The 14,845-nt window shown below is 39.4% G+C and overlaps 1 protein-coding gene across 10 annotated transcripts in view; it reads right to left on the reverse strand.

The window, feature by feature from the left end:
• NISCH (nischarin) overlaps nucleotides 1-14,845 on the reverse strand; it is a 149,533-nt gene that overhangs the window by 48,595 nt on the left and 86,093 nt on the right. For 7 of the 10 annotated variants that reach the window (XM_033925916.1, XM_033925919.1, XM_033925915.1 and 4 more), the window contains one exon: nucleotides 9,733-9,823. In XM_033925916.1, coding sequence (XP_033781807.1) covers nucleotides 9,733-9,823 — 91 coding nt within the window. Of the gene's footprint in view, nucleotides 1-6,667; nucleotides 7,410-9,724; nucleotides 9,824-14,845 lie in introns of those variants that run through there. The other 3 variants (XM_033925924.1, XM_033925922.1, XM_033925923.1) reach the window with 3 other exon arrangements.

Below are 14,845 nucleotides of genomic sequence, written 5' to 3' on the forward strand. Positions count from 1 at the left end.
TGGGTCTGTCAGTGAAATTGGTTGAGCGCACCGCTGGCACTTTTTAAACCCGGGTTGAGGGGGCATGAAAGTGAATACGGCTTCTGCCAAATCGAAGGCCGAGGCCTCGATGATGGCAATAGGCCCCGCCGGGGCTAACCGAAAACTGAAGAAAAAAATTAAGTTTTTTTTTTTTTTAAGAAAAGAAAAGAAAAAACGGAAATAAAATTTCCAAAAGGGTTTACGCGAGCGGGAAGGCGATATTAAGTAGAAAAAAGAACTTTCAACAGCCGTTGAAAGAAACGTGTCTTCTTAGCTCCGCGGAAACTAAGAAACTGGGGACCGCGCGCCTCTGTCGGGCGGGAAGGCACTCGCGCGTGCGCGGTGCGGCCTACCAGAACTTTCCAAGTTCTTAGAGTGCAATCACTCTAAAATTGTCCGTACCGGGGCTCCGTCGGTGCCGTCACCCATCAGTCAAGAATATGCTGCCTGCTTGTCCTGGGATAAAATTCCATTCTACCCTATCAAACGCTTTTTCTGCATCCAAGGAAACTGTAAAAGCCGGTTCATCCATTTTTTTTTGATAAATTTAACATATGAAACAATAATCTAGAGTTATTAGAGGAATGTCTTTTAGCAACGAAACCCGTCTGATGCGTGTCTATAATATGTGGGAGAGCTTTGGCTAATCTCAAAGCCAAAATTTTCGCCAAAAGTTTATTATCCACATTTATTAAAGATATAGGCTTGTAGTTTGAAACCAAAGTAGGATCTTTATTTGGCTTAGGCAAAACAATTACTATTGATTCAGCCATAGTACCTTTAATATCACCTTTTATAAGTTGTGTCTGATATAAATTTAGTATATATGGGGAAAGGACATTTTGAAATGTTTTAAAAATTCTACTGTATAACCATCACCACCTGGAGCGGATCCAACTCTAAGAGATCTCAACGCTGTTTCTAATTCTTTTAATGATATAGGTTCATCTAAACTCCGTTTTATATGATCAGGAACCTTAGGTCCAATAATTAAATCTAAAAAATTTTTACCATCTTTTTGCCTCTCCAAATAAGGCTCGGAAGAATACAGGTCCTTATAAAATTTTAGAAATTGCTTTAAAATTATATCCGTTTGATTGGTTATTATACCATTATCATCTTTTATCCCATTAATGTTAGTTCTTCTTTTTTTTGCTTTAAGATAATTTGCCAATAATCTTACCGCCTTATTAGAATTTCCATAATACATTGTCTGTTTGGAAAACAAGTCTCTTCTTATCATTTTTGAAGCTAATTCGTTATATTTACCTTTTGCTTTCAAAAGAGCTTGTAATACATCATGTTCCCATTTGCTTTCCAATTTAGTTTCTAGTATTTTAATTTCTTTTTCTAACTCTATATACTGTTCCATACTCCCGCATGATCCGAAATGATAATGGGATCAATGGAAGCCTTAATCACTTGCTGCACCTTATGTGATGAAATAAAAATATAATCTATTCTTGAAAATGATTTATGAACCTGTGAACAAAATGAAAATTCCTGATCATTAAAATGAAGAATACGCCATATATCCTTCAAATCACATGATTGAACCAAATTATCTAAACCTAAAGATTTTATACTTTTACCTGGTTTTTTATCCATTAATGGATCCATTACAGCATTAAAATCTCCAGCCACCACTAAATTAGAAGCAGCCAGTGGTAACAACATACTCTGCAATTTTTTAAAGAATTCTGATTGATTCGAATTAGGGGCATATATATTGAACAACGTCAGGGCATTATTTCCCATACTTATATCAACATGTAGCCATCTTCCATGTGGGTCCGAATTTACTATCTTAAAATTGGCCATACACTTTTTATTTATAAGAACTGCTACTCCTGCTTTTTTACCCTCTGCTGGAGCAAAAAAACATTCTTTCACCCACCCACCCGTTAGTTTCTGTGATTCCTTTATATTAAGATGGGTCTCCTGCAGCCAATAAACATCCGCGTTTTGCTTCTTTAAAAATGATAATACCTTTTTCCTTTTGATTACATGATTCAGGCCATTGACATTAATAGAAAATATCTTAAAAGACATAAAATATTTTATACTCCTTATCATAATCTTCCTCTTCCCTTCTTCCATAACTAAGATCTAAAAAACTTCTCCCCATGGCACACATTCTTACCTCCAAATTACCCAATCCCTTATTAATCTTTTCCTTAATCATCCTAGTAATATCTTTAATACCCACCTTCTTCCCACCCCTCCCCACCCAATATAATGACTGCTTAAGGACACACACTGGACAGTAATCCCAACTTCCCCCCTCCCCCGCAGGCAACCAATATTTATTAATAACCCCTTTATCCTTTATTGAGACAATCTCACTACCTCTCCACAATATATCTAATTATATCTCTCTTCTAATCATAAAACCTTTTTTCTTTTTTTTTCCATTTTAAAGTAATTAATTTCTCTATCTATTATTTAACCTTTAGTCACATAACCATATTTATTTCCTAACATTCCATTAATGCATTTTTATCATTTCACCAATCTCTAATTCATTCCCCCAACATTTTATTTCATTCAAGAAAATTCTATCATAGTCATATATTTAATAAAAAGTATCATTTTCCTATATCTTATATTATCTAATCCATCTTCTCCTATCCTCCTTTAAATATCCAACAACAAATATCCATCTTTTCATATATTTCTGTTAAAAAAAAATTTCAATTTTATAAGTTTATCCCCTATTTGTATTTAAACATTTGTATTTCATTTTCAAAATAATTTTTCCCTTTTTATATTTCTTCTTCTCCAAATTAAATCCAATCTTTTTAAAACTATATTATCACAACATCAATCTTTACATTCCTTCAGCTACCAATAAATTCTTATGTATCTTTCTTTTATATTATTCATTTTTCTTTCCTTTACTTGCATTTAAATATCATATAACTTGTCCTTTCTATCATTAGTCCATTCTGCAATCTTTTCCTTATTGTCCTTTCATTCTTTACTTTCTCCTTTTCTGACTTATTAAATAAACTGAACTTTCATATTTATTTCTTATCTCCATCCATCCACTCTTAAAGACTTTTGACTGCCAATTGTCATTCATTTTTTTTTTTTATAATATCCTTTTAGTCTATCAGTCCTGCTTTCTTCTTCTTCACATCTATTTATTTTCCTATTCAGTCTTCACTTTTCCTTTTGTGTTAATTTGTCCAGTCCTTTAATCCTTCTTGTTCATTCTTTACTCCAACCATCCATCTTTCAGTCTCCTAAAAGTTCAGTCTAATAACTTCACTTTAATGTCTTTCCAGTCTATCCTTCTTTCTACTTTCTTCTTTACATTCTTTTATTTTCTTTTTCACTTGTTCATTTTTATTTCCTGTTCTTTGTTGCATATTCTTCTTTTTCCAAGAAACAAAAGTCCCATAGTTCTTTATATTTAATTTTTTGTTCAATATTCACCAATCCAGTCTTAGTATTTATCCCTTCATTTTAACACCCATTGTGCTAAAATGACATAGGTTCTGATTTTGAAAGAAAGGTCTTTAGTTTTTCCGGATCAACAAAATACAAAGATTTATCCTCACAAGATACCCTCATTTTTGCTGGGTAATATAACCCATACTTATATCCTTTTTCCTTTAATTGAGATCTCAGATCAAGGAATTTCTTCCTAATATTTGCTGTATTTTTAGCAAAGTCTGGTAAAAACCATATTTTGGATCCTTTATAGTTTAAGTTTTTATCTTTTTTGGCAGCATTTAAAATTTCTATTGCTTGCTGGTATCTTAACATCTTGAATATTAATGGTCTTGGTCTCCCTTGATTTTCCAGACTCTTTATTGGAATCCTGTGTGCCCGTTCTATTTCCAAAGGCTGTTTGAAATCCAACTGCAATAATCTAGGAATTAAATTTTCTAAAAACTGTATTGCATTTTTCCCTTCCAAATTTTCCTGTATTCCAAAAAGTTTTATATTCTTTCTTCTTCCACGGTTTTCGTAATCTTCCAGCTGACTTTTCAATTGAATTATTTCCAAACTGTCATTTTTGCATCTTTTTCCTTCACATTCTAAGCTCTCCATTTTAACTTCTAACTCTGTTGTTCTTTTATTAGCTACTTCCATTTGCCTGTGTATATTCAGGATTTCTTCCTTCAGTTCTGCCATATTACTCACAGTCTCTGTCAGCATTTGTTTGATTTGCCTCAGTTCCCCCATAACTTCAGCTTTGCTTAACTCCTCTGATACATCAGCAGGAAGCGGAACCTTACTCGGGGTAATTTGATCCTGCTTCTGCCTTTTCACAGCCCCTCCGGTTTCACTCTTACTCTGTCGGGTGCTCGCCATGCTCCCGCTGTCCTCTCCGATGTTTTCAGCCGAAAACAGTTTAAAAGGAAATCTTTATTTATTCAACGGTTGCCCAGGTAAGAGGAGCGCTGCGATCACACGACCATTTTGTGTGCGCGCTAAGCCACGCCCCTCCAATTTTTTTTTTGGGGGGGGGGGATTTAAAAAAAACAAAACCTTCTCTGCAATTGTGAGATATGAACGCATATTCGCTGAGATTTGGGATCCCATTTTGGATTATTGCTCCACACGCTCCTTTCTCCTTTGACATTGCCTGGTTTCTCTGTATCATGCAAGTTGCCTTCCCCATCACTGTATTTTGATGCTATTGCACCATTTTCTCCATTTATTCCCTATCCTATACTGTACCTTGTACTACTGTTTTCTGCATTTTATTTCTGTATTTTGCCTGCACATCTGTTTTGTATATTACCAGTTCTCTCTTGGACATTGGCTTCTCCCGGTTTAACATATGCTGATGTTCTTGCTTTATTACTTTTCTTAGTATTGTTCTGTGTTGCTATAAACCAATAAAAATATTGAACATAAAAAAAACAAAAACCCTTCTCCTAAGGAAAGGTTGAAACGAATACTTCACTGAAGAGTTACAGATTTCTCAAGCCATGATGCCATCTATTCTCTGGGTTTATTAACTACCTCCAAAGCAACATGGGGCAGCCCTATTGGAGGGGAATGTCGCTCTTGATTCTTTGGAATCTTCTCAAATTCCAGTGGCTGATTCTGGATTACCTTGAGCAACTTTTGCTAATAGTTTTGATATCAGAGATTGGGTGCTTAAACAGTACTTTAAGAATAGAAAGCCATTTATGGGATTTAAAATTATTGTTTTTCCTGATGCTTGTTGGGAGACACAGAAGAGGTGGAAGCAATTTATTTTGATCCATGCTGGTGTTCTCCAATTAGGAGCTTCTCATTATTTAAAAATAGAGCATGTACTAACACAGCCATCTCTTCTGATGTGGAATCAGCTTCCATGGAGCTACCAGACTCGAAGCCAATGAACTCCAACTCATGACTACCCAATTAAAGGAATCATGGAAACCATGCAACAAGACTGTGATGCCTCGTCTTGAGCCAAAGTGATAGGTTGCTTCAATGTACAACTCTAGACCTCTAAGTCCTTCTGAGAACAATGTAGGGTGGGGTTTATTTGTTCCTGCTTCAAAAGCCTTATTCTTGGGCTGAGAAAAGGTGGGCGTGCATTACTTTGACGGGACCTGCCCACTAAAACATTTTGATTTGGCAACTTGATTTACCTTCTTAAGAGATTTTATTGAGATTTATGAAGAGTTTTGAAGACAGAGACTCTCCTGTTAAACCCAAACTACTTTAAGTACTTTTATGCAGAAGCAACATCCATCCAGAGATGCTATAATCTTTTCTCACTCAGTGCGATGGTCCATGAGGACCCTTTATTTGGTACACTTTGGATAGCTCTTAAAATCAATGGCTTGTTTCTTGGATCTCTCTAAAAAAACATAAGTCGACTTGAGGTTGGATTTTTTTTTTTTTTAACAAGAAATCAAAGGTGTGCTCTTGGAGTATTCCACCAAAACTTCTCATATGGCTGCTTCCAGGAAGACCAAGTGAACCGAAAAAGACCAAGAATGAAACTTTAGAAAAGAAAAGCCATATCCCATTATAGAAATCAAAATTAAGGCCTATTATGCATGTGAAAAAGAGCAAGCAACTCAAAACGTAAAGGAGAGTGAAAGTTTGCATGCCCTGAAGAAACGGTTTGTCACTGTGAAACGTCGGCGATTAGTTAAATATCACTTAGTTCCTTACAATATAGAGGCAACTGCTACTTTAGTCCTGCACTAATAAAGTGTGTGGTGTTTGCACATTCCCCTCGGATGGTTTTTGCCGATGATGTGGGTGGAGCATTTATGCTGTACCTAAAACAAAACCTGAGGCTTTTTCTTCTGTTGGGATAGTGCTCTCAAATATAATAGTGGAATTTTTTTTACATTTAGTATTATTTATTACCCACTTTCACCAGTTTAAATAGAAAAGATAACAAGGTACCTAAAATGATGTTTTGTGAGCATTTACAGATTAAACACATACGTATGATGTGGGTTAAATAACACACAGCGTACTCAAGCAATAACAGCAGCTAACTAGACAGCACAGGAGCAAATACTGACGGTAGAAAAGAACAAAACAGAAAAGCAAAAAACGAAAACAAGATATTGATGCTATGTCAATAAACCCTTGTCTAAGGGGAAAATGGTCAGACAACTCATTGAAATGAATGCATGGATTGAGGCAAATGAACAGACAAAACAATATCCAGTAATGCAAAGTATAAAATAATTTAATTCAATTATCTACAATACTTATATTACATAAGATGGCAGCACTGTACAGTATGGGAAGAATGATCTATGCAATAAATGCAAAACAAGCCAAGGAACTTTCATACATGTAATATGGGAGTGTGAAAAGTCCAATATTCTAATTTACAGACGAGTGAAGATGATATTTTTTGAGACCTGACTTTGAAGAAGCTGATAACTCAAGCTCTCATTCATTACTGCAGATAAAGCATGTAATACAAGCCTGAATAAATTCAAACGTAATTAAAATGACAAACTGGAAGAAGCTGAAAGCATTATATATCCTGAGAGAAAAGAAAATATAAAATCAGTGGCAAATAAAACCACTGAAGACAAAGAAATAGTCAGATCCCAAAATGGCAGTGGTCGTAGTTCAGCTATTGTCATCCTTCTTCCTTCAACAGATAAGAAGAAAACCGGTCAGCAGTAGATCCAGTGGTATACAGGAAGCCTCTACCACATGCTCAAACTTTCCACAAAAACTCTGAAGAATCTAGGGCAGTGCAAGTCATGTTACCCACTAAATGTGGCTTGCCGTCCCTGCTTTCGACAGACAACTTCATTATTCGGCCAGAAGTCTGGCTAACATGAATAGAAATATATAGAGCAGGCAGATCATCATGATCAACTTAAGATGCAAAAATCCTTTTGTCTTCTATGAAAGAACTAAGGTCTGAGACCATTAGTATACTTAAGTACCTGAAAGGAAGCAGATGACAAGAAAAAAGGATTTAAAGTTAGGCACTGTTTGAGATGTGTATTGAAAAGGAACGTTCAACTTTTAGCCGCAGAATTTCATGTTTTGCTATAAAATATACTCTTGGCCTGCCACTAAAAACTATAGGCCTTGGAAACAAAAAAAACTGAACACTGTTCATTCTCAATGCTGCCTAAGTCCTATGCTTACTAACTAATCAGGATCCATATCATCCATGAAGCCCAGTAGAAGCAAACTCCTGAGTGCAGGGACGGCTCATCCAAAGTTCTAAATACAGAATCTAACCTCTGCAAGTTCTATCAAGATCATAACCCAAAGAACATGCCACAATCAGAAGAAATAAACCCTGAGGTTATCTTCAGCAGTCCATATCCAAAACTTTTGAAACTGAGGGCATGGTAAGAGTGGATATCGTAGCTGGTTTTAAGAATGTTTTGGACAATTTCCTGGAAGAAAAGTCCATAGTCTGTTAATGAGAGAGACATGGGAGAAGCCACTGCTTGCCCTGGATCGGTAGCATGGAATATTGCTACTCCTTGGGTTTTGGCCAGGTACAAGTGACCTGGATTGGTCACTGTGAGAATGAGCTACTGGGCTTGATGGACCTTTGGTCATACGAGATATGAAAGGAATGATTGATTATACGAACGATGGATAGTGCAAGTGGTGAAAATATGGTCCATGCTTCTTATACATGGCCAAAAAGAAGAGCACAAGCCTTATACTTTTATGCCCAAGATGAATTTTCAGAAGATGACTGGACCAAAAGGAAGGCAAGTGGTTTTTACTGCACATGAGTCAGTATCTCCAAAGCCAGTCTGATGAAAAAGGAGCTGGTTGGTTTCAGGTAAAAGCATATTTTACATTCTGTGTACCAGTAGAAGATCCTGCTGGTTCTGGAGATGCTTTAAGTTTACTCCTGAGCTCTAGATTCAATCAATTGCTCTTCCATGTCAAAGGCCTTACAGTCAGCTTGGGCTGTCACCAACTCCGCAAATATCCTTGTCAGAATAGCTCTCCTCGGGCAAGAAAGTGTAGTAGCAAGTCTTTCTCTTGAATTAAGCCCAGCATTGAGAATGACAGTTTAGAGCTGGAAAATTTGGAAGCTCTGCAACACCTTGCAGGATGTTTTAGAATATATATGCTGAAATAATACTCACTATGAATCTATTGAAAAAAAAGTGTGTATATATACATATGAATCTTATTTTGCTTGGGATCTTTGTTTATACTATACAGCATTCACACTATATTCATCAATATATAATGCTGCATTATATGAATCACCATAATCCTTGAGGATAAAAACATGCAAAAGAAATCTCACCCTTTTACTATTTCCCTCTATTTATTTTCTGTCCATCTTCCCTTTACTTTGCTTTATCATGACTAGACTATCCTCTCTCCCAGGCTCAAATGCCTAATTTTAACCAACCCTTATTTATAGGTCACAACCTCCCCTATCCTCTTTTTAGACTTAGTCATATTTTTTAAACATTCTTCATTACCCTCCTGATGTTGTTTTTCCTTAAATGTACTTTTACTTTCCTTAAAGATTGTAGTTCACCCTTCTTCCCTTTTGTATCACTAATTACTTGAATAGATACATTGTATGTTTATGTGTACAAATTGTTTTATTTTGTCTCCCAATTTTAAATTGTCATACGCATTGAAGTATTTGATATTGCGTGTACAACAAACTTTTAATAAACTTGAAACTTACATATCAGGCAGCATTATGGGGTAAAGATCTGGAACAATTCCTTATGCTCACTAATACTTATGGGGAATTTAGGAGACACCTAAAAACATTTCTGTTCCTGAAGTATTTAGGTAACTGACCTGTACAATCTTATTCCACCATAACTGATTTCTAGAACTATTAATCACTAGCTTTTAACTTTGTTAACTCTACTGAATTTGTAACACCTTTTAATCATTGTAAACCGCAAAGAACTTCACAGTCCTGCGGTATATGAACTGTTATTATTACATCTAACACCATTGGAAAAAATAGTGAGGTAGATCTGTTAGTCCACTTTGCAATATAAGAAACAGAAAAAAAAAAGAAAATAAGATAACTACTTTTTTATTGGACTACAATATATGAAGTTATTTTCTTTTTTGTTCCGTTTTTATTTCTACTCAATACCTATCAGCAGTATAAAACTGTAAAAAAAAAAAAAAACCACCGCAAAAAAGCCATGCTTTAGCCGATACTGACAAGACCCCTGTTCAGAAACACTCACACACGTAGCCCAGAAAAGCAGAACTAGCCCAGCAGCACGATACATACATGATTACCTTGGCTGGAGCTAATAGGACGAGGCAGAGAAGGAGAGGAAGAACGAGCATTAAGAGATGAGCTGGAGCTGGTGGCAGAGTCCTCACTGAGCTGATGAAGAAAGCACGGACTGGTTAAAACAGCAGCAAAGCACAAAGCAAGGATAAACAATTCCACTTTAAAGAACATAGAAAAGAATAGAAACCTTCGTTTTTAATATTGTACCCTATACTATTTTTGAGAAGTCCTGGTCTTAATTCTTGTACAACGTTATCTCCCATTATGACTAAACATTCCAGAATAAAGGATCGTTTGACCCATGTTCTTTCTACACTCTGGTATTTCATATGGGAGCGTATCAAAGGACTGTTCCACTAAGCAATAATGAGATCCCTCTATGCCAACTCAAAATATTTAACAGAAGGTATTATGAATTTCACATTTCTGGAGTGAAAACAAATGGCTAAACTTTCCCTTTTTTTATCCCTATAAATGTACCCATGTACCATATTTACTGATGTGCGTGTACAGTGCCCCCTCCCTGCCAGGCACTGCTCACAGCCCCCTTTCCTCCCAGGTTTTCCACCCCTATCCCCTCTCCCTGCCCTGTCCATTCTACCTCCTCTGCTGCTGGAATCCCTGGTGGTCCAGAGGTGCAGTGGGCAGGAACGAGCATTCCGCGCTCCTGCTCCGCTGCTAACCCGGTTGGCCGCTGCCATGGCTGCCCTGAGTTCTGGCTTCTTCAGCCGCTGAGCAGTACCGAGCAGGGGCACTCTTTGGCGCTGCTGCTCTGTGCTGAGCAGCTTCCTGAATGGCTCCCGCAAATTCTCGCCCACCGCCAACAGTATACGCCACCCATGGGCCCCCTACAGGTTCACCCCATTGGTACCTAATAAAATCCCTGGTGTCTAGGGGTTAGGCAAGAGAGATCCCCAGTTGCTCCTGCCAGTGGAGACACCAGGATTCCTTATATAGAAATCCTGAACACTAGCGGTAGCACTGTAAGACTAGTGGTAGGGGCTGCCATTGCCATTCTGGATCCCAGCGTCGGAAACAGCAGAAGCTACTAGGGCTCGCTCCTGCCTGCTCTCTAGACCCTAAGGTTTTTGTACTATTGGAGGGTAGGGTTTGATTGCGCTGCCCTGCAACAGGGTCTTCCTTTGAAGGGGAGGGGGGGTGTAGGAGCCTACCAATTTACCAGATGCTGGCCCCTTTAAGTGATGGGCCACTGGCCCAATGCTCCCAGATGATGGATTAACATTGCTTGCAAGGTGGCTCACAAGGAGCGTTTAGTCTTTTGCCACAGAAGTCAGCAACTGCAGTACATCAAGATGAAGTAAAAACCCACCTTGTCTCTAACACACATACAGGCCTGGATTCAGTAAATGGTGCACAAATTTGGGTCCTGGAAAACACTGGCATGGAATGTTAGTCTATAAAACAGGGGTGTCAAAGTCAGTCCTTGAGGGCCGCAATCCAGTCGGATTTCCCCAATGAATATGCATGAGATCTATTTGCATGCACTGCTTTCATTGTATGCTAATAGATCTCATGCATATTAATTGGGGAAACCCTGAAAACCCAAATGGATTGCGGCCCTCGAGGACCGACTGACACCTATGTTATAAAGCAGTGGTTCCCAACCCTGTCCTGGAGAACCCCCAGGCCAATCGGGTTTTCAGGATAGCCCTAATGAATATGCATGGAGCAGATTTGCATGCCTGGCACCTCCATTATACGCAGATCTCTCTCATGCATTTTCATTAGGACTATCCTGAAAACCCGACTAGTCTGAGGGTCCTCCAGGACAGGGTTGGGAACCACTGCAATAAAGGATGTTCCGAGTTGTGATCTTAAGGCCAAATTCTATGTGTGTCAGCTAAAAAAAATTGGAAAGAAGAAGGCGCTTAGCACAATTCTATAAACTGCCTCCAGAGTTAAGAGCAGTTCACAGAATCATGCGTGGTGTCCGTCTGTGACTATCATTTAGGCACAACCATCTGTGCCCGTGAAAACCAGGCCTGAATACCTAAGCCTAAGATGTGCATTAGAACTTACATGCAACACTTTATAGAACATATTCGAATTTACACATGCAACTTTTTAAGTGCCAATTACTACTTGTTAAATTGGCAATTATCAGCGCTGACTGGCTTGTTGAACAATTAAGTTACGCATGCAAATCAGATTTATGAATGCAACTTTGGCCGCATGATACGGAATCAAGTTCATAGAGCCCATATTTGGGTGCCGATATTTACATCAGCTGAAAATGCCGGCAGCCAGTTCTTGACGTTTGGGCACTATTCTGTAACTCCGTGAACACATTTTTAGAACACCCCAGCCAACCCTCCTTTCGAGTTTTGCACTAGGGGATTTAGGCATGCAGGGCTAGAAAATAGCATGCAGGAAGAAGGTCAATCAACACAAGACAATGCGTGCATCGCAAAAAATAGGGATAATTGTATTTAAAATCCCTTGTGATATAACACCCTTCCAGAATTTCAACGATCCTCAGAAACACCACTTAGTTTTAAATAAAATTTCATTAAACAAAGCTTTAAGTATTAAATCGTCATCGGATCCTAAATCTATCTATATAAATAGTTTATAATACTTAGAATTGAAAGTGAATAATATTTCTCTTTCTCAAAGATATAACATCAGTGTAGTATAGTTTGCATTAGCTTTTTCTTGTGGTCTGAATCATGGACATGAAATTCATCTTTCATCGGCATGCAAACTTTGCTTTCGGTGCCATATATGGAATCCATATAGAGCAGCTTGCCCAAATTTTTTCCACAGCCAGAATGTACATTTCAAGTATATGGTTCATACAGCACAGTTACTTACCGTAACAGGTGTTATCCAGGGACAGCAGGCAGATATTCTTGACTGATGGGTGACGGCACCGACGGAGCCCCGGTACGGACAATTTTAGAGTGATTGCACTCTAAGAACTTGGAAAGTTCTAGTAGGCCGCACCGCGCACGCGCGAGTGCCTTCCCGCCCGACAGAGGCGCGCGGTCCCCAGTTAGGATAAGCCAGCTAAGAAGCCAACCCGGGGAGGTGGGAGGGACGCAAGAATATCTGCCTGCTGTCCCTGGATAACACCTGTTAAGGTAAGTAACTGTGCTTTATCCCAGGACAAGCAGGCAGCATATTCTTGACTGATAGGTGACCTCCAAGCTAACAAAAAGAGGGATGGAGGGAAGGTTGGCCATTAGGAAAACAAATTTTGCAAAACAGATTGGCCGAAGTGTCCATCCCGTCTGGAGAATGCATCCAGACAATAGTGAGATGTAAAAGTATGAACTGAGGACCAAGTAGCAGCCTTGCAGATTTCCTCAATAGGAGTGGAACGGAGGAAAGCTACAGATGCTGCCATAGCTCGGACTCTATGGGCCGTGACAGAACCTTCCAGTGTCAGTCCGGTCTAAGCATAACAGAATGAAATGCACGCTGCCAGCCAATTAGACAACGTACGTTTAGAAACAGGACGTCCCAATTTATTCGGATCAAAGGACAGAAAGAGTTGGGGAGCTGATCTGTGGGGTTTCGTACGCTCTAAATAGTAAGCTAGAGCCCTCTTACAGTCCAAAGTATGCAGAGCCTGTTCTCCAGAATGAGAGTGAGGTTTCGGAAAGAAGACAGGCAGAACAATGGATTGGTTGAGATGGAACTCAGAGACAACTTTAGGGAGAAACTTTGGATGTGTACGTAGAACTACCTTATCATGATGAAAGACTGTGAAAGGTGGGTCAGAAACTAGTGCATGGAGCTCACTGACCCTCCTGGCAGAGGCGAGCGCAATAAGGAAAAGTACCTTCCAAGTGAGAAATTTGAAAGTGGCAGTAGCCAAAGGTTCAAATGGAGGCTTCATTAAAGCGGAGAGAACCACATTAAGATCCCAGATCACAGGAGGTGCTTTAAGAGGTGGTTTTACATTGAAAAGACCTCGCATGAATCTGGTGACCAGGGGATGAGCTGAAAGGAGTTTTCCATGGACTGGCTCATGAAAAGCAGCAATAGCACTGAGATGGACTCTGATGGATGTAAATTTGAGGCCAGAGTCAGACAGAGAAAGTAGATAATCCAACAATGTCTCCACTGCAAGGGACGTGGGATCATGATGATGAAGAAGACACCAAGAAGAAAACCGTGTCCACTTCTGATGATAACATTGCAGAGTGGCTGGTTTCCTGGAAGCATCCAGAATAGAACGAACGGGCTGAGACAGAAGAGAATCATATGAAGTCAGCCCGAGAGATACCAAGCTGTCAGGTGTAGAGACTGGAGGTTGGGATGTAGAAGGGTCTCTTGATGCTGCGTAAGCAGAGAAGGAAATAGTGGAAGCAGAAAGGGTTCTCTGGAACTGAGTTGAAGTAGAAGGGAGAACCAATGTTGTCTGGGCCACCGTGGAGCAATCAGAATCATGGTGGCTCGTTCCCTCTTGAGCTTGAACAAGGTTCGTAACATGAGCGGCAGAGGAGGGAAAGCATACAGGAATAGATTGGACCAATCCAGAAGAAAAGCGTCCGCTGCCAGACAGTGAGGAGAGTAGAGTCTGGAGCAGAATAGGGGCAGCTGGTGATTGTGAGGAGCTGCAAAGAGGTCTATCTGAGGAGTGCCCCATTGAGCGAAGATGGACTGTAGAGTTACAGGATCGAGTGTCCACTCGTGAGGTTGGAGAATTCTGCTGAGCTTGTCCGCTAAGGAATTCTGTTCTCCCTGAATGTAGATAGCTTTCAGGAATAGTTGGTGATCTGTGGCCCAAGTCCAAATCTTCTGGGCTTCCTGGCACAAGAGGCGAGAGCCTGTCCCACCCTGCTTGTTGATGTAGTACATCGCAACTTGATTGTCTTTGCACAGCAGGAGGACCTGAGGAAAGAGAAGATGTTGGAAGGCTTTGAGGGCACAAAACATCGCTCTGAGTTCCAGGAAATTGATGTGATGTTTCATTTCCTGGGCTGTCCAAAGCCCTTGAGTTTGGAATTCATTCAAATGAGCTCCCCAGGCATAAGGGGAGGCGTCGGTGGTGATGACAAGTTGATGAGGAGGTAGATGAAACAGAAGACCTCTGGAGAGATTTGAGGATATCAACCACCATTGTAGAGACTGACGAAGAGATGA

This window comes from Geotrypetes seraphini, chromosome 17, assembly GCF_902459505.1.
Source record: "Geotrypetes seraphini chromosome 17, aGeoSer1.1, whole genome shotgun sequence".
Lineage (NCBI taxonomy): Eukaryota > Metazoa > Chordata > Amphibia > Gymnophiona > Dermophiidae > Geotrypetes > Geotrypetes seraphini.